Here is a 20,467-nt window from a genome sequence, read left to right on the forward strand (position 1 = left end):
TTCATATCTGCCATTATTCTTCTTTTATATGTGAGACCTCAGTAACTGCGAGGCCCAGACACTTTATAATCTGTTGTTACAGACAGGTTCATGTTGGTGACCTTTAGCTGTGCCTGCACATGCATATTATGCTTAGGGTCTCACACCTCTCCGCTAGTACCTCTCTGTCTCTGTCTTCCCCTGGTCCTCCCCTTGAATTCCAACCTCCTTTTCCTGCCTTCTAAAATCGATTATTATTGATTTTTCTGCACTCTCTGGGGTGGAGTCAAAAGAGGGGACAAAGGAGATAAAACCACAGGCGAATTGCTAAAGTAACTCCACTGTACCATGGGGGACTGATATTATCGTGAGAGAGGAGCAAGATGCTGTTTTGACTCCATTTAAAAGCGCAGGAGAATAAGAGTAAATGGCATTCACTGCTTATCAGAAAGTTTCTAATGATTCATAAATTGGATCTCAGCCATGAGCGGCCCTGTTTCATGGCATTAACCAACATGCTGATGCCAATCAAATAACCACAGAGAGAGTGGAACCGAAACATTTACAACTTTGGGAAAAGACAACTATAGTTTCAAAGCCACTGGTTATGTACCTACATCATAAACTCAAGTGCTCAAATGAACTGTGAAGGTCTGAAAGTTGTCTCTGCTATGAAGAATGAAGAAGTTGTTACTAGCCTCTAAAAAGGTCATTTGTATTGGAATTCATCCCAGACTAATGAAATGACCAGTTGAATAATCAACTACTTGATCAGAAGAAAATTATGAATGACTTTTTGATCACAGCAGTGGAAAGTTACTAAGTAAACTCACTCAAGCACTGTCGAAGTTTGATCCAGCTCAATCAGTTGCAACATTAAGATTCTACTTGCATGTTGCTGCATCATAATAAAAACAATCCAGTAACATTTCAAACATGTAAATCAGAACCTCTGAAAGGGAAATTTCTTTTGTGATATCTTAAAGCAGAATGATCAATCCAACACTAATTAACGGTTGATGAATCAATAGTGGCTCAAAGCTGGCTGCTGGAGACAGTCCAAAGCATCATTGTCGTGCATCTCATCACTTCATCTCCTGCCTGCTTGAAAGAAATCATCTCTCTTATCTGATTTGTTACAAAGCATTGACTAAAAATTATAAAGTCTCATAAGCTAGTCTCCGAATCACAATTGCAATTCTTATTGTTCACTAAAGCAAAAATAATCTCACATCCACTTTTCACCAGAACAGTAATTTTTTTTCATTGCCACCGGAGGTAAACACGTTAAATTATGTCAAGTGCACACCTCCTTCCAGTAAAAACTGAGCTCTGACATGCTTACATCCGCACATCCAAGCTCCTGCGCCTCTATATTCTGCGGCCAGGAAAAGCTTGAAATAATAATCCTGCCCAGAAATTTAGAGCCGCTCATGTATTGCACAGCCTTGAGGTCTCAGATAATACACTGTCTCTGCAGCAGCGAGACAATAGGCAGTAGATTTGTGTGCTCATACACTTGGTTGCCCAACCCAAACTGGATCTAAGCGGGATAAAAAGGGGATCTTTGAACATTAAAATAAAAATGCCTTCAAAATATGCCTCATGCTGCTACAGTACAACTTGTGAAAACTGTTTGAATATAAATGCTTTTATGGAGGCCGACTAAGGACAGCACTGCAGATTTGAAAACTGAGCCCACTATTGAGCGGTTACTGTCATACTCGTTACTGGCAAGAGGAGCGAGAGCAACAGGCTTTTCTTACACTAATCAATCTGAAGTTGTGAAGCAGTGACACACACAACTCACACACAAACGTTCTATTTTAATGCTGCATCAGTGAGTCTAAATACTGATACCCAAGAACTGCATGTTGTATGGAGTTCAGCTGAGGGCCAGTTTGTTAGAGAAAAGCTCCCTCTAGTGTAGGAACGAGCACAACTCGACACTACACAAACAGTTTCAACGTTTTTAATCAGATTTTTCATTTTGTACTTGCATGGGTAAACCAACAAAGTATATACACATTTGTCTTTTTGGAGAAATTAAAAAAAAAAAAATTAAAAGTGCATATATGATAACAAAATAAAAATAAATTAACACAGAAGACTGACACTGTCTAATGAAACTTGAAACTACCGAATTAACAGTTTGCTTAACTGTTACAGTTTAAAATAATATAAAAAATAAAATAAAAAAATAAAAACAAAAACATAAAAATATAAACAGGCAAATGTTGGAACCGAGGCCATAATGTAAAAATAAAAATAATAATAAAAATGCAGGCATCAACAATAACCTCATGAACCTGGTACAACGAGGAATACAGTAAAACTGCCTTAATAAGTAAACAATTCACAATAACTGCAACATACTGTATTTTTACAAAATGTTTTATGTATGATACATAAAAAAAACATAAGTAAAACACAAAAAGGTCAAAGTAGAGACGTGCTATGTATTTAGCACTGTAGTGTTCTTTATGTTAGCTTGAAAAATATAAAATAAAATGAGACTAATGACATTCATTCATTACACAGCTCTTTAGTTTTTGTATCATCCTGATACACATTAACCATTAAGATTTGTTTTGCTTAAGGCTTCTGAAAAGTTTCAGTATCATCTGTTTGTAGTGTTTACGTCTGACAAATGTCCTCCAAAATCTATCTGCCCTCAAATAAAACAATGCAACCCCAAAGTACTATGAGTCTTCTAATGTTAAGGACATCACTTCTGTCCATGCAGCTGTATTGCTGTAATACTACAGTATCTGAAGAATCTTAAGTCTGTGGCTCAAATTTTGTAATTTGGTATTTCAGTTTCAGTGGTTATTGCAACTGTGACTCAGTGGTAAAATAGTTAGGCAAACACGTTGCATATAATATTAATTAATGGCCTCATCTTGGAAAAAATGGAACTTCTTGTGACTCTGTTAACAACAACTAAACAAAACAACTGTGTCACAACATTAACTCAATGCAGGAGGATTCTCTAATCTTAATTAACTTCTGCAGGGAGGCCTGTATGCATTTTAACAACTAGAGTGATTAATGTTCCACACCCACTTGACCAGTCATCAGGGAAAAAAAAAATGGCACTGTTTGCAAAGAATGTTTGGACATTGCTGTTTTTTGCTGATAAACTGCCTGCTTTGAATAAAAAAATAATAAAAATCACATCATGATTAAAACGATTGATGTGGCATAAATACTACAAAAAGTATTAACTGAACATTTATATCTGAATGTCATTTTTCGTTACATATTGTAATATAAAACTATAAATTTGCTATCTTTCTTTATTGCATTTAGCTATATATATGTGTATATTTATTTGAGTTGCCTTTATATTAGAGACTGACCACATCTTTGATGCAGCTGAGAACATTTTAACAGGGGTTCACGAACTGTTATCATTGAAGTGAACTAATGGAAGGCCTTTTCACAATACATACATACATACATACATACATACATGAGGCTATTTAGTACCCACATAGAGATTATCGCATCCATAGTGTTGTCTCTGCTGGTGTACAACAGTAAATATTAAACATCTTGTCAAAAAAAAAATCAAAAGACAGAAACCTACCAGTGTGGTAGGAGCACCCAGAGAGCACAGATCAGCAGAAATTAAAAAAATAAAATAATGAGGAAAAAATACAAAATATAAACATTAAAAGGTAGAATGCTTTTTTTTTTTTTTTTAGTTTAAGCCTTTTACATGAAAGATGAAATACTCTGTAATTTACAATTTCTAAATATTGGAATGGTGTGCAAATTAAGCGATGGGATATACCAGCCATGCTCTGCTTTCTACTGTACACAGCTGCAGACTCTTGCATAGATAATGAAATACATGCATTAGCGTTTTCATGCAATACTGCATTCCTTAGTCATTCTTAACTCTGTACATTGACAACAAAAAAAAACAAAAACAAAAGACAAACAATAACTGCAGTGAAGAAAGAGGAGAGAGGAAATTCAATCATGTAAAAATGTTTTCTGTTACATTTTACATTGATTTTTGACATCTTGTTTTAACAGGTCTGTATTTGGATTAATTGGATAGAAAACCTCTCATATGGAGTACAGTACTTGTCTGGTCTTCAACGGCCTTTTGAGCTCTCAAAGTCACGTTGCACTTTTTGGTCATTCATACTTCAGCCTCCTTAGTCTAACTGATGAACATCAAACAATGAGATGATTATTGGATTATTGCTCTACCACTAGCATATTGGTCAAGGCAAAATAAAAATCTTTTTTTTTTTTTAAATGATTGGAAGCTACTGATTAAGAAGTTTTAATGTTTGTCACTAAATGACAGCAGGTTCCTGTAACATATTACAGGACGGAAGTGATACCATAGACATTCATATCATACACTGGGCTTTACAACAGCTCTGCAATACATTACATACCTCGTTTTAAGACTTTAGGCTGTACAAGTTGCTACTGAATGAGCTGCTTGATGTGAAGATCAAACTTTGCTGCTAAACCACCATGTTTTATCTAATATTACAAGATGTAAAGACAAAACAACAATGTAGGCAATGTGGTGGCAATAATCAAAATTGTTATGGATGAATGAAAAATGGTTGGAAAACAAGGCAACAGGCTGCAGCTTTCAGAAAAAAAAGTCTCAAAGGTTTTGGTCGGACACAATTTGATCTCAAATTACGACCCATATTTATATAAGCAATAAACAACATGACTCACATTATTTACTGATCTATGTTTACAATACCCCCAGAAAATGAAATAATAATGGCAAAAGTGAAGGGGCATCGCATCCTAATGCACTGGCTTTTGGCTACAAGAATGGATTAAAAATCCAATAAACTGCAAATATAGCAAGTGTAATGACCCAGCTCTAAAATGCACACTAGCCACAACAACTTAATTACACACCGTCTCAGGCAAGCGAGACGGTGAAAGTTAAAATTACATAAAATTGTCCTGCTTTGATCCAAAGTGCCATGCACAGGTTCCTGATAGAGTACAATGTTAAGTAGAAAAGAGCAGCTACAGGAATACCACTATATTTAAATGATAAGTATGTTATTTCTATGGTCTATTAAAGTTTGAACACAACTTCAATCAGTCAATATATTTTCTCTAATGGTAGTCCCACAAAGTTTTGGGAGACAGGTTGCCCGTAAAGCGATGTGCTCACAGACAGAAAAGCCACAGGTCTACAGCAGATAACTTTTCCCCAACTCTATATTATCGCCTAAGGACAGAACACTATGTTAAGTCAGCGAAAAACACAGTGATAAAAATGTCCTGAGGATACAGAGAGGATTTTAGTGTCGATCATGTTTGTCACTTAACAGGTAAGCTGACTGACACATCTTCAAAAGTTTTTTCTTCCCCTCCAAATGTCAGCTTTGATGCCCTGGTTTCATGTCTTGGAGAGAAATTTGTTTGCTGTGTCTTAATATTCTCAGAAATTTTTCTCATACATCATGAGATGTAAAAGGAAAAAATATATATCCTCAAACCTTTTGGTTTTTGATGACTCCAAAGGCAAACCTCTCAAATCTGTTCAAACCCCATAAAGGCCATTTAAATAACATACTTAAATCTTTAAAATTGAGTGGCATTTCCTCTGAAACCATCTGAGAACCAATGTAAACCTGGTAGATGCTACAGAGAAACTGTTGAGAGAAATACTCTAGATTTATAATTCAAAGATTATGTTAATGCTTAAAGTAAAAACTGCTTACTAATGGTTGGATTTCAATGCCATATCCACATTCATTCACTGAAAACGTAAATACATTATGCTGGTATCTAATGTATGAATACTGCTAATTACAGGTGGGCTAATTCTAGGATGGTAAAGCTGTTCAAACTGACAACAGCAAGCATCATAACAGCTGAAGTGACACTAACCTGCCTCTGCCTTTGCATCTGTCATTATACTGCAAAATTAGCACGCCATGCAGTGCCTGATAGCTGAGGAAATTCAGCCTACATATCCAGATTTGGACAACTGCTCAGAGACGATATAAATGTTTTTCTATGAATTAAATGGCTCGTTATCAATATTCTGTTTCAGCCTGATGAGGCAAAAAAAAAAAAAATGGCAACGTATTGTCCTCCCCAATGAGGTACCACAGGTTATGATAAACGCTGCCAACAGGTTTCCAGTTCACTGAAGTCTGTGCGGCCACAGTTCTGAACACCAGCGTTTGAAAATATGTTCATTTAAGAAACTTCAGTGCCAGAGGAGCAGTGGTCTGTTACAGCACCAGGTGTAGTAAAGGGGTGATTTTTGTTTTTTAAATGACCCCTGAAACATTGAGATGAATGTACCCTTTTACCATTTCAAGTCTAAGGCCTGTTGACACAACCTTTACGATATGTCTTGAAATTATGTACAGACAACATATTAAAAACAAGATAATGACATTGTTAAGTCAGTGTGTACATATGACTGTTCCGGGTAAGAGAAACCTACTTTATCTATACAAAGTGCAAACAACACAACATTCCTACTCAGTGATGCATACAGTAGTAGACTCCTATGTTGCCAAAGGCAATTGTTTGTTTCCATGTACAGTATTGAAAGGCGCTTAAGATCATTTTCATCTTGCTTGTGGAAAGGAAAAAAATTGGATTATATGCTATATACTTTCTGTCAATATCTGTACAGGTATATATTTATATATTTTGAATTTAAAGGGTTTCATTCCAAAACACCATCTCTTTTGAGGAAAAGTGATGGCTAACTTCAATAAGCATTTAATAAAATACACTTCTATTGAAAAGGTACTAGTATAAAAAAAATAAAATAAATAAAATAAAGTTTTGTCTCAATTTGCGCACCAATTCTGATTCTTTCTCATTTCTCTTTTGGTCCGGGGTCTGCTACTACCTCTGTATTTCACAACTATTCTCTTAACATTTACAATAAAGACTCTTATCTCTTACTGCTGCTCCGTATTGATCCTAGATATTCTAGACATATAATGTGAAATTAGTCATGAGTACATGTAGTCTACTAATGTCCTTCTCCATAGCTTTACCCAGAAACCACTCACACTATCCCTATTAAGCAATGGGGTGAGGTGTGTGGAGAAAGTGTGTATGTGAAAAAAACAGACTGCAGGTTTTACATATCACTGGTCAGCATGACTGGCTTAAAACAATCAATGAAAACTACTTGCTTAGCCACAGCAATTTCGGAATGAAACTCTTTTGTGTGTGTGTGTGTGTGTGTGTGTTTGTGAGTGTTTCAACTCTGTTTCAGTATTTGTCCAGAGACAATTATCAATGTTACGGTTCTGCTCTCGCTATTGTTCAGTTAAAAGTGCATATAGAACAGAAGTGAGGTTTTAAGCATCAACAACCAGCTTATTTTCATCTCAGAAAATTGTGAAGCTATATTATTTTTAAAATGTTATTCTACAAGACCAACTGTGCGTTACAAGCGGCTGCATTTTAAATCAGGTTCTTCAAGCTGGACATTTTTCAAAGCTGTAACAAGCCTCTTGTCTGAAGAAAAGATAATTGGATTTCAAGATTCCAGTAGGGATTTCTGTCAGCTGTCATACGGGCCTCAAGTGCACACAATCAAACAGGTTGTGTGGTACAGCTGAATGTGTATGGCATGCTTATGTGTCCTTCATGCCAGAAAACATCTAATGTCAAGCAATCGCCCTGCCCTCCATTTTATCACTCACATCAAAACAGTACCTAATGCTCAAGGTGTAATTATACCCTATTATTAAAACAAGAACTGGAAGCATACCTGGTGAGTGTTTGGTCCCCAGATATGTATATGGCGAACAGTTACTTTATTTTTTATCCAGTACGGCAAAAAGGACTCAAAGCTGGCTGCCAATGTTAAAAACTCAAAGCCATCCTATGCATATAATGCAAAGAGTACAAACCCATAACATCAAAACATGTCTCTCTACAAATACATCTGGTGCTCACTGAAACTTAGGCACAAAGAAAATAGCTGCAATATGGTTCAATATAACTACTATGGATATATCATTGAGGCCTCTGTGTTGTACGTGCAGGAGATTGCATGCTTGACGACAGTTTTCGGGAAGACGCCATCTTTTCAAGAGGCTTCTTCCCGTTTGTGGGAGACTTGAGACTTACTTCAGAAGTGGAAGACTTGGACTTGCCTACGTTTAACAGAGTGCGACTGAGAGAGCTGGGGGGCTTGGAAGACTCCTTTGTTTCACCTCCATTACTGCCTATAGATGTCTGTGAAGACACAGCGTCTCCTGTCTTTCCATTATCAGCACCGATCTCCTTGGCTTGTCCATTCTGCTTGCATGTCCTCTCTGAGGCCTTTTTGGCAAGCAAGGTGCTTTTTCCCAAATCAGCCGACCGGCGGCTTTCCCTTTGTCGAAGGGCGCTCTTGAAGAAAGACAACCCTTTTTCCTCAGATTTGCTGCTGCGCTGCAGGTCTCTGGTGGATACACTTGGTGAGCGTAGACTAGTGACAGAAGAGCTGCTGCTGGAGCTTCTTACAGATTTCCTTTCAAGCCGGTTGCTTTCCCCACTCCTAGAGAGCGAAGAGCGAGCTACTGAGCTGCCTCGGAGATTGTCGACCAGAGGACTAGTGTGCATAGAATCTCTGCTGTAGCTCCTTTCTACCAGTCGTTTCCGACTACTCGTGGTACTTTTCTCTGTGACACTGGAACTCTTCTTTGCAGTTGGTGAGGGAGAAGCTGAGGACTGAGGTGTGGAGCGGACACATGGCTTACGTTGTGGCGTTGCCTCTGGAGGCTGAGTTGCTTCCTTTGTTTTGGAGGGAGTCCCAATGGGTGTTGAGGTGCTTTTCTTGGCATTTACACTCTTTTCTTTTGTATTGCTCACCTTCTTGCCTTTCACAGGTGTACTGGAAGACGTCTCAGAAGTGGAGGTCTTAAGGGTTGAGCACAAACGTTTTTTCGAGGTTTTCTCTTGCTCCGGTTTGCTGGAGCTCTTTGTGGAGCCTGTGCTTTCTGCCTTTGAGGAAAATCCTCCAATGCTGCTCTTGCGTTTCTGTTCTTTGGAGGGGGTTGCTTGGGCAGGTAGTATGTTTTGGTCAATAGCTGTAATCTGGTTGTTGTTTTCAGTTGGCTCATTTTTGGTGCTCTTCTTTTCCACTGGAGTGGGAGCCCTGCAGTACATCATGTCTAGGAACCTTTTATTGCTGTCCTGGTCACTGAAGTTGCTCTCCATCATAGACAAGGGAGTCCTGCTGCCAAAGTAGCGTTCATGTCTACTGTAGCTGCCAAAACAGGACGTGGAAACCTTGTCATCACAGGCCTCTCCTATCCTCTCTAGAGGAGGTGAACATCGAGAATCGAGGGAGAAACGTGAGGGCGAGTTGGATCGCATGTGCAGCTTTGCAGAGAGAGACCAAGAAGGCTTTATCCCGCTGTCGCTGTAGGCTAAAGGACTAGCAATAGATGACCTGGAGGACAAGCTCTGACGCTGAATGCTCCTCACAAAAGGGCGGACAGAGAATCCTCCTAAAAAGAGGTAAAGATTTTAGAAAAAAATTTGTTCTTTGTTAAGGAAGCTTGACTGGATTGAAAGTGCGATTAGAAACCCTGAACTAATCCAAAGGGGGAAACAACTCTGGGAAACCTTAAATGCAAAAGTCTAGTCTCATTTACTTGGTGGGTGTATTTACAAATGGCATTATTCTACCATCTAGAGTAAAGCTCAAGATCAAAAGCTCACTATGAACTCTAAACTTTAAAATATGAGGAATTCATGGGCAGGTAATGAAAAAGTACATTAAACAGCATCACAAAGCAGAATCTGGCACCGGAAATTTCATATATACAACAAAACAAAAATCTCACCATCATCCTCACTGCGTTCTCCTGGAAACTCTACTGATTCAGCCAGTGAAGCCAGAGAGGTGCGTCTGGATGAGGCTCCAGAGGCCAAGCTAGCAGGCCTGCTACCAGGCAACCTGTTGATCCAGTGGTCACACAGTGATGAACTGGTTGAACCTGTGTAAAAGACAACAAAAACTGTTGTTTCTTCTAAAAGTTTAGAATCATGGCAAGGCATGCTATCTAGTTATTTTCTACAAATAAGACACATTCTTTTTAAAAGTCCATGGACCTGTGTGGTAGTTGCATGCACATGAATATCATAATAGCTAAGAAGCAGAATAAGGGTTTACTTTAATTAGTTTACACTGGTCTTGTTCCCATGCTTCAAAACGCATTAGCTAATGGCTAAAGACACCTCCACATTACAATACATTGCAATGTTAATTCTCTCCAATATCCAACTGCAAATCCACAACTTCATTCACACAAATAGTGCAGCTAAATAAGAGTTACAGATAGACAGCAGAAATGAAATACTAACCAGCAACAGAGCTGTTGGCCGACCAGGAGGGAATGGCAGTCCTCCTCTGGTAGAAGAGTATATAGGCCGTCTGCTGACACACGTCATCATCAGCTATTGGTGACACCTCGCTGTCATCAAAGCAGTACCACTGACCATCTATGGAGTTCTTGCAGTAAGCTGAAAGCACAAAGGTAAAAGAAAACAATGGGTTAAAAATGAATGACGAAGGCAAGATTTCATGATCATTTTTATTTATATAACTTTTAAACTGCTAGAAATCTTTGTATTACCAGTGTAGTGGCCTCCGTGCATATTCCCATGGTGGTTGCACACAGCATACAGGTCATATAGGTAGTCATCAGGGTTTCTTCCCAGACCATAGGGTCTTCTCCATGGTGACCAGTGAGAGGGTAAACTCCAGCTGCTCTGACTCCTCTTAACTACATGAGGTGCCATGTCCATGCCCATCAATGGGAACCTCACCATGTTCTGCATCTTCACCCTGCGGTCCCCTTCCTGAAAGAGAGCACAAAAGACAGAAACAGGTCAGCATTTCGGGAACAATTTATGTTTACCTGTTACTTCCATTACACAGCAGGTTTTCAGCTTATTACCATAGACATAATGAGGTTTGATCATTTACAGTGTGAGTTGAAATACCTGTCTGAACCTCTTGAGATGTAAAATGAGCACATCCGGCAGCGTCCACAGGCTAAGCTTAATGCGGCCCTGCTGCAGCTGCTTGCAGTGGGGACAGCGCCAGGCATCGTCCGGGGCCAGCTGAAACACACACAGCCCAAGCAGCAGCCATCAAGGACGAGCTCTAACCACACTGCTTATAAAACAGGCCTCACACAGGATGAGGCTCTAAGTTTTCCTCTTGCTGTTCTCTAGTCTCCTCCAGAACATTCGCAGGCGAGTTAAACCACAATGTATATGTAGGTCTGTGCTCAGAATTTCTACTTTATTCCAAACATAGCATTAGCAGTCAAACACACAGTAAAACCACGGCAAGTGAAAGCTTTTTGAACTTTAGTAAAAGAATAATAAACCAATGGGGAGGAGACAAATGTGAAGCTCTACTAAAATATACTCACCACTGACATATGCCGAAGCAAATCTAAGATTTATTTTCTAATGTCAAACTACCGACCCTGCAGTAATTGACTGTGTGTAGTTGTGTGCGTGCACCCGTTACATGTCTGCTCAAAGTGTTACCTGCTCCTCCTTAGTGTAGAGCTGAAAGCACTGAGCAAGGGTGCAGGCCTGCGGCTGATGATGTTGTTCTCTGTGCAGATACACACTCTCAGCATCAGGAATGTACTCCTCCTCAGTGTGTCCAAACAGACTGTGGGAGCATGAAGCACAGTTGTCCATTCATTCAACCACTTAAGTCATGTGAGAACCACAGTATCTGCTTTGAGATTTTGGTCAAACATTTCAACATCTTATATCAAAGTACAGCATTAAAAACAACTGAGTTTGCTGATGGGACCACCCTGCTGCATAAGACCCAGCACAGTAAGACAAACTTTAATGGTTCACGGTATTATCACGGTTCTTCTGCAGCAGTGCGGTGGCATTGAAAGGCTTTGAACAGCATCACAAACATTAACATCAACACTAACAACATAAAGGTTTGAGAGGATTCATTCATCAACCTCCTCTGGTGAGGATGTGACTTCTGTTTGACTTGCAAAGGCGTGCATGTGTGTTACCTACACAATATAGTAATTAGCTGAGGAAATAAGAGCATTCATGTCGTTGATTGTGTAGGTGGAACTAGACTCTGGTGTTTGCTTGTGTTGAAACAACAACTGTTTCAAATTAAGCACATTTGTTTGTGGATTAATAAAGTTCACTTTTCAAAAGCAAATAGTGTGAGGGATAGCAGTTAGGGGAAAACAGTAGGAGGTACCTACATTCAAGGGCTCAAAAGAGGCTGAGCCCTGTAAAACAGCCTTTGTTAACTTTGAGGTGTTGCTGAACTTGAAAGTCTTTTTAGAAATCCTGCACAATGCAACAAATGTCACTATGAATTTTACTGAAACGTTGCCACACCTTCAACTGTGTCCTTAAATGACAGACGAAGGTGCAGTGATGCGTGGGCAACCTTGTTTTTGTGACTGTGGCAAACTGTTCCCTTCTAAGCCAATGAGCAGTCACATTGAGTTGAGAAACACGTGTGAAGACTGGATGACATGGATGACCAATTAAGGATCACAATGTTTTGGCTGTCGGCTGGGGCTGACACTTTGGTTTTAATATCTCATCCTGTTGATTGTTTTCACTAAGCAACGCCTTGTCTCTGTCATGGCTGACACACACCACTGCGAGGTTCAGGCATATTCTTTCATAATGTTATGTATTCAGCATTAAGGCTGGTTCTGCTTTCGACATAATTGCTTACACAGCCAAGCTTGTAAGTCTAACTGTTAATAAATGTCCTTTAATAAAATTACAGTAAATTACACACTCAGTGTCATGTCTACAAGGCAAGTTCATGAACACCATGGTTTTATCAAATGTTGTTTGGTGTATGGATGTCTCCCAAATAAACGGTTTTACGGGAAAGAGTCTAGGTTTTTTGAAATTCAATATATTGCTCCCAGTGAAGATTACAGCAACAAAATGTCAAAGTCTGGCTTCCTCTCATTCTGTGCAAAACAAATATAGTGTAGATAAAACAAAACAGACCACAGAAGTCCAGCAAATATTAATCTTTTTCACTCACTAGTCCTTGGTCTCTTTGTCCCACTCTACTACTATCTTCACATGTGGTGGTCCCCCTTGTCCACAGGACTTGTATGCTCTGTAACAGAAAAAAATGAAGTGATTTAGGCAGGTGACACTTATAAATGCCATTTTACAGTAACCCCAGTCATTTATGTCACCGTAGGCTTCTGGGCAAAGTTGTGTGCTTCACAATGCACTAGGAATTACATTGAATTTTTTAAAAAATGGGGAAAGCACCTATTGATCAGTCGCAGTAATGAACAAAACAACTCTGATTTCATTCGGATTCACGCACCTTTATGGATCAGCAATGTTGTGACTTTTATTACTGAGAACTTATGTAGGTTATGAGTCAAACGTACTAAACTGGCAGTTTAACACACAGTCAAAATCCTGTTGGGGCATGCCATCTAGCCAGGTCTATGAGAGAAACAGAACTAATGAGGTATGTCTGTAAAGCGAAGATTAAAAGGACAAGGTGGATATAATGCTGACCTCACCCCATTACCAAGGATTATGCCTGTCTTTACCTTTGTATGCACATGTACAGCATGTACAGTGTTTACTGTGAGTTTAGCCTTCTTCAGTTTTCACTTTCCACTGACATCAGTAATGAGAATGTTGTGAAAAAACACAGACACTTGAAAAGAGCTAGACATAGGTGATTCACCCTTTTGAAAATGATGTGTAGTTTTCTAGAATTTCTGTGCTACTACACTACAGACGTTCTGATTTCACACACTGGTGTCGAATATCTTGTGCAAGGACTGGTTTTCTTTGGCTGCATCCCACCGGATGAAATGTCTGGCTGGTTTTGACTGCACTTGCTTTGCGGAAAGAAATGAAGATCAAGATAGAAAACTTCTCTTCTGAACATTTGATTCAACAGCAATATGCAAATTCAAATGGTCTATAATACAATAATAATAGTAGTAAAACAATAAATAGTAAACACTCATTATATAAAAAAACAGAACGGACCTTTCCACAGTTGGGTGACACAGTGGTCGCTCGTCTTGGGGAAGGAGGTAGGTTATACCAACAACGCCAACCACCCGAAGGCTGAAAGGTCCCACCTACACAGAGACACCATTTTTTAATTCTTCTATAAGACCAGTACAGCTGGCTTACTAACAAGGTGCCTATTACTAATTAATAAATAGAAATTTCACATAATCTCGCTGATTTCACTCATTTAGAAGGCTCATATTTGAAATAAATGTTTTTATATTCATGCATTGTATCCTTAAACTGCCTTACCATGTGCGGAATCAAAATTATTAACTGTATGTTCATTATAAAAGATTTACTGCCCGTTCCTCTTCCTACCTGAATGTAAACCCCAGGCCTCAAAAGATGACGCATTTTCTCCAGGATCTCTTTTTGTAGAGCATCCCAGGTCACAGTGCGCTCCATGTACAGTACAAAAGGCAGGCCAAACCTAAAACAACGTAATCAGCTTCTATTAGCGGTTATCAATTTCTCCAGTAGGCTTCATAACTACGTCCATTAACCCTTTACCATTTTTGGGAACTACCAATTGTGTTATAATAACCCCACAACCTTTAATATGGACAAGAACATGAGAAGAGAATATGTATTACACAGTTATAAGAAATACAGAAGAGGCAGCATCATTAAGGAACAGAAAGTATTCTGATTGTAGTACCTCTTTCCTTGGTGGCCAGTACAAGCCCTGTTACACACTAAAAGGATCATTTTTTCTGGTCCCAGGTTTTTATTGGGTGATGCAGTTACAGGAGTCATGGCCCCCTGCATGAAAGACGGAGTCCTGCTGATTTCAGTCCCATACTTCAAGTTGTTATGATTCAGGTTCGCAAGAAGACTTCCTGTGATAGGTAGAAAAGAGAAGGCTTGACAAATTCTGTCCTATTCATTTAATTTGAAAAAGCAGTACGTTTTCAAATTACAAAGAAAGGGTTACCTCTTTTTGTGCGTATATTTTCCAGTTTGAAGGTCTCTGGTGTCTCAAAGGCAAAGATGGAATCGCTCTCTTGAATGATGTCAAGGTCATCGTCATCATCACAAAACGAACGATGAAAACCATCGTAGTACATTTCAGTCAAAACGAACTGAAAGGCGAAAGAAAAAGAGGAAATTTTAAAATATGTACCACCTGTGGTGTTCAGTTTCTTCAAGTGTTTTCACATTGTTATCCCAAAATAAACACAGTCATCTCAATATCACTCCTTATCCCACATAAGCTGTCATTTACATTTACTTTCATGGCATTTTCACCCTGCCATTTTTCATCAGTGTTAGCACTCGGCTGTTGAAGCCCTAAGGAAAAATGTGTTTATAAATATGTTACTCTCCAACTGTGTATTGAGCTCACTCTATAAAAAAAACCTGGCTTTGTAAGAAACTACTGCTCAGAGGTACAATCTGCTTTAGGAACGTTGAGCTAACATTGTGTGACTGTAATATAGTCTCACTGTGGCAGACCCTGAGATGATAAGTGACAGGAATAGCACCTGGTCCATTGGGATCTTGGTCTCACGTGACACAGCATCTCTGAGGCGATAGACAGTGCTGTTGAGGGGAACAGCAACTCCAATCCGCATACAGTGAGAGTACTTCCCCTGGTAGACCACTGTCACGTACAGGGGCCTGGCAAAAAGTAATGTAGCATAAATTTAAAAAGTACAGTCATAGTTTAAGTTGACTACCCAAGCATGGTTTGCTTTTATTATAGTGTAACCATAAGGACACCTTGACATAGGCTCTACAACACAACAACACCAAGAACAAGATTTTCCCTCCTCTTTATTCCCTGCACTGCAGAAAAGCCTAAAGTGAACACATTGTTGTTTTGGTTTTAAACTCTAAAGTGAACGCTCCTCCCATGCCTCTCTGCTGCTCCTGCTGCACCCTCAACCCCTCAACACCCCTGCCAAACCAGCTTGCATTCCTCCTTCTGTAACTACACACGCTGTTATTTGCTTCAGGTCCTCGTAAATTTGTCAACACACACTCGCACATACACTGAAAGGTGTCAAGCCTTTGAAGAACTCTGTCTTTGCTCAGACAGTAGAAAAAGAGGTAGAACAAACATACTGCATTTTCTGAAACTCTTGTAAAAGGATTTTGTCCCAAGAAATGTTTTCCTTATGCATGAGAGATTACTGTACAAAACTTGTAAACCAGCAATACTTAATCCTGAACATGTAAAAACTTGTCAGTTCAGGGCACTGTTAAATGATCACTCCCTGTGCTGTAGCACAGCTCAGGTGTGCACTCACCGTGTGTGTGGTAGCGGGATGGGTAAGGAGATGCAGAGGAAGGGATCAAACGTATTGCTCTGCTTTTGGCAATGCGGGCAGGTGAGAGAAGACCTATTTGAAAAAATTATATATCTTAATATAATCTTAATATGGCACAGAAATAATATGGACATAAAGGAAAAAACACGGAACTCTTAAAGCCAGGACATAAAGCCTACCTGTACTGAGCCTGAAACAGTTCTTGGACAAACGACCCCGCAGAGAGGGGAGGAGAAGGCCCCTCTATGCTTTGGTCATCTTCTTCAATAGGGGGCTGCACAAACACAGACAGGTTTTTCTGAGTCAAATAAGTCATAAATAACACTGGACTATCAGGGTTAATAAGCTAGAATGAAAGCCAAGCAGTCTTCACATAATGAGTTATTACTGACTAATCACATGGAATCAAAAGGAAACAAGATGAGGTATGCCTACTTCAACCGGACTGTGAAAGCGGCTCATTTGTAAGACACACTGAGTGACCAGAATTACTGTAAAGTATTATGCAATGTAACAAAATAACCCTGCAATATAAACAGAAAAACTAGTTTCAGATTTCCAGATATGAATGACTACATTACTAAGCAATGGTTGAGAAATTTGGGAAATATGCTCAGCCCCCCCATAGTCTTCCAAATTCACCTTTATAGTAGGCCTGCCGATGGGGTTGACTGTGTTGAGGTCCTCGTGTACTCTGTCCAGCAGCCACAGCAGAAACTCTTGAGCATCGTGCTGAGCGTTCCCTTTAAATTGCGTGGCATTTTTTGACACAACATTCTGCAACAAACAGCATGACCCAAAGGTTACAGTTCATGTTAGATCACAATCTCTGCGCTGTTCATCCTTAAGTGACTTTACATGTGCTGGTCATGAGGTTTCATCAGCAGCTGATCCTAAACATGATACTTTCCACATGCACTGACAATGGCATTTTTCCACAGACAGTGCACCAGTGAGAAAAGCAATATTATAAAGCAATATCAACTGAAACTTAAAACTAAGACACTGTTCATATTACTGAAAGCTATTGTGTCATAATTTTAAAGGTTTGCTTTATGTTGTAGTCTCTCTTACTGATTCATTCTCTGGTTGCACAATCACAATGATAGTAATCCTAGTGAGAGTATTTTGCTTAGTGTGACCATTCGTGTCACTCTTACCTTGAAGTCTCTGCTGTGCTGGGGGGTATACTCAAAGGTCCATAAAGCCCGCACAAGTCCTGACAGCTGCTCTGTAACTTCTCCTTTGGCCAGAGGACCCTTCTTCTGCAGATGTACACCATTTGTCTTCGGTTTGTCCTCATCTAGCTCTTCGTCTTTATAATGCTCCAGAACGAGGTACTCAGCAAAGAGTTCAGTGTTACTGAGGCACTGAAGAATTGCATTCATGAAGCAGGTATTCCCGTGGTTTTTGAGACCTGCCACCCCAGGGACTCTCTCCCCAGACAGGAAGCCCCCAATGTCCCCATCATCCATGGGCACATCTTTACTTCCAGACTTAAAAGTGGAAAATCCTCCATCATCTTTGTCATCCTCCGCTTGTACTTCAGATCCAAAGTGGGATAAGGCTGTCAGTGTCCTCAGGACTTTGCTCATAAAACTGCCCACAGAGCGCACAGAGCCTCTCCTGAACAGCTTCTTGCTGAAGCTCGACTTCTTGTCCTTGGTTGCGGCTTTGCAAGACATGATTTCCCTTTCAGAGACGTACAACTCAGACAGATGTTTTGAGCACAGCGACAGTCATCTCAGTGGCTCCTATTTGCTGTTCCATCTCAAAGTATTCAGACAGCAATAACGCCAACGAGTTAACGTTAGCGTTCACGCTGCTGGCAGCGTTAAGGTGTGTAAGCTAGTAATAACATTTTAATTGAGGTTTCTTCTTCTAAAGAATGCAGCGGTCGACGTTTAAGTTCACTTGTCAAATTACGCTGGTATTTCGTGCACTACAACCTAAAATACTGGCTGAGGCCAGTTACCTAATGAGCTAAGAAGCGTAACATGAACATTGCTCAGGTCAGCTGTTTAAGCCTGCAACTTGCTCCACAGTTCTCCTTGTCTTTGCGGTTTCACTTACTGCCCCGCAGCAATGAATCAACGTCGGTTATGCTGACAGCGAAGACAGCGGTGTTAGCTAATCTAGCTTACGCTAGCGCTAGCTACAATAACAAAAGCCACAGAAACAGCGACAGTCCCTCTCAGTGAAGATGTCCAAATCCGACAGAAACCGATGTTCCGCCATGGTATGCAGGCAATTGCAGTTAATGTAAAGAGTGTGTCCGAAATCTGGTAAACCTCAAATTTCTCACATATTTGGAGGCACATTCGGGCTAAGCTACCAAACAGCAGAATCGTTTTACTTCTTCTTCTTCTTCTCCGTCTTGTTTGTGTTGGCAGCTGGTCGGCGGGTTTACAGTTACATTGCCGCCTCCTATCGGTCAGGAGTCAGAGCAGCAGCCTGGCCATAAAATGTAGTTCTTTTTTTTTCCAACCCTCTTTCTTTTAAGTTGTTTACAACACAGAACTATCCAGCCATATTTATTGCCAACCATCCAGTTATACATACTGACAAATAAGCAAATGTTCCCTTTTTAATAGCTGAGCTTAACCTTAAGGAAGAAAATCTGTAGCACCCACTCACCAGAATCAAGGCAGTCTAGGACTATGAAAAACATATTCCACAAAAACATCACCAGTGTAACTCTGCACTTTTCTCCATGCAAATATGGACACAGGGATACTCTTGATTAATTGGTGTTTGGTACTGTAAAATGAGCAGTCTTGTTTTCTGCCTTTGCATCACCTATCAATCTAAAGTAGACAGAACACAAACATTAATCTGACTAATGATATTCCTCCCATTTCAACCTGTATTGCAGAAAATGATGATTTAGTTACACCACTACAAATTCAAAGTGCCCACTCTTGCTGGATATATACACTTTTTTAAGACATTTGTTTCTGCTTTTCATATGTAGGCTCTACATTCATAGTCTATTAGAGTATGTGTAATGACAGAAGCAGCTATGACCTCCCTTGTGTCAGTTTTCTGTTTTTTTTTCTGTTATTTTACAGCTGAAAATATTCAGTGAAAGCAGAGAAGACAAGCAGACAGCACTTGGAGAAGAATTACACCAAAGGTCTGAGATTTGATCAAGGATGACCATGATTTCAAAAAAAAGTTTTAAAAAACATATTAATGTGTCAAAACATACAAAAATGATCAAAAGCAAGTTCTGTTTAAAAATTTAAGTCAGTTCACTCTTCTGCCTGAGGGAGGCACAAGAGACATGGGAAACCAAAAAGACATGTCTAATTATTTGAGAACTTCATACACTAATATTGGAAAGTAATATGTACATACTGCAAGTTTGCATGTGTGTGGATTTGGTATGGTCACTGTGTGGTGATGCGTCTGTAGAGTATGTATTTGTCTTATGTAGTATAGAGTATGAGAGTATGTATGCGTCTTAGGAAATTGACGTGGTGATGAAGTGTAAATGCACTACTTTATCTTGATGTCCACAACTTTGCAAGTGTGAAATAAAAGAGTCAGAATATTGCTGTCTTGATGTCAGAGTATGCACAGTTAACTGGAGTGGACTTGAGAGCATGAGAGCAGTTCAATCAATATGAATCATCCCTCTGCGCAGAAAATGTAACACATTTCCTTTTTTCAGTTAAGTGTGTGGAGAAGACAGATAAAGATTGGAGAGAAGAGGAAATACACCCTCAAACATCACAAGGACAGTTGGAACTTTATGCTGTAAAGTTAATTCGTCAGATGTCACTGTGGTGGTGCTTCGTTTGTCTTGCCAGTGCTACAGATCCGTAAAAGTAGAAGAAAGCTTTATCTATGGGGTGAATACAGTCTGCCACAGGACTACAAATGAGCTGCACTTGGTCTGTGGCTTAGTCAGAGGAGGCTAAAATTAGTCATAAGTTACTCAGGTGAGTTTTACGGTTACTTTCAAGCATCATTGAAAGCAATGACACCACAGAATTGAGAGTGATTTGTATGCCCCAAAACACATCCAGACACATTTGCTATGCAGAGCTCCGAGCGGCACTTGATGTGTGCTGTGACCAAACACTGAGGCAACAAACCACTCAACAATGGGTTGCTGTGCATGTATTTTAAAC

The 20,467-nt window shown here is 39.6% G+C and overlaps 1 protein-coding gene across 1 annotated transcript; it reads right to left on the reverse strand.

The window, feature by feature from the left end:
* Positions 1 to 2,023: 2,023 nt before the first annotated feature.
* On the reverse strand, positions 2,024 to 18,672 carry usp31 (ubiquitin specific peptidase 31). The gene is made up of 16 exons (XM_041063071.1): positions 17,489 to 18,672; positions 16,971 to 17,105; positions 16,508 to 16,602; positions 16,308 to 16,400; positions 15,540 to 15,675; positions 14,990 to 15,137; positions 14,714 to 14,894; positions 14,374 to 14,485; positions 14,026 to 14,120; positions 13,043 to 13,120; positions 11,527 to 11,656; positions 10,969 to 11,088; positions 10,599 to 10,824; positions 10,327 to 10,485; positions 9,807 to 9,959; positions 2,024 to 9,467 (listed from the first exon to the last, which is right to left on the reverse strand). The coding sequence occupies exons 1-16, from the start codon at positions 18,011 to 18,013 to the stop codon at positions 7,987 to 7,989; spliced, it is 3,867 nt and encodes a 1,288-aa protein (XP_040919005.1). The 5' UTR covers positions 18,014 to 18,672; the 3' UTR covers positions 2,024 to 7,986.
* Between the last annotated feature and the right edge of the window lie 1,795 nt (positions 18,673 to 20,467).

This window comes from Toxotes jaculatrix, chromosome 18 (genome assembly GCF_017976425.1).
Source record: "Toxotes jaculatrix isolate fToxJac2 chromosome 18, fToxJac2.pri, whole genome shotgun sequence".
In the NCBI taxonomy this organism is placed as follows: domain Eukaryota; kingdom Metazoa; phylum Chordata; class Actinopteri; family Toxotidae; genus Toxotes; species Toxotes jaculatrix.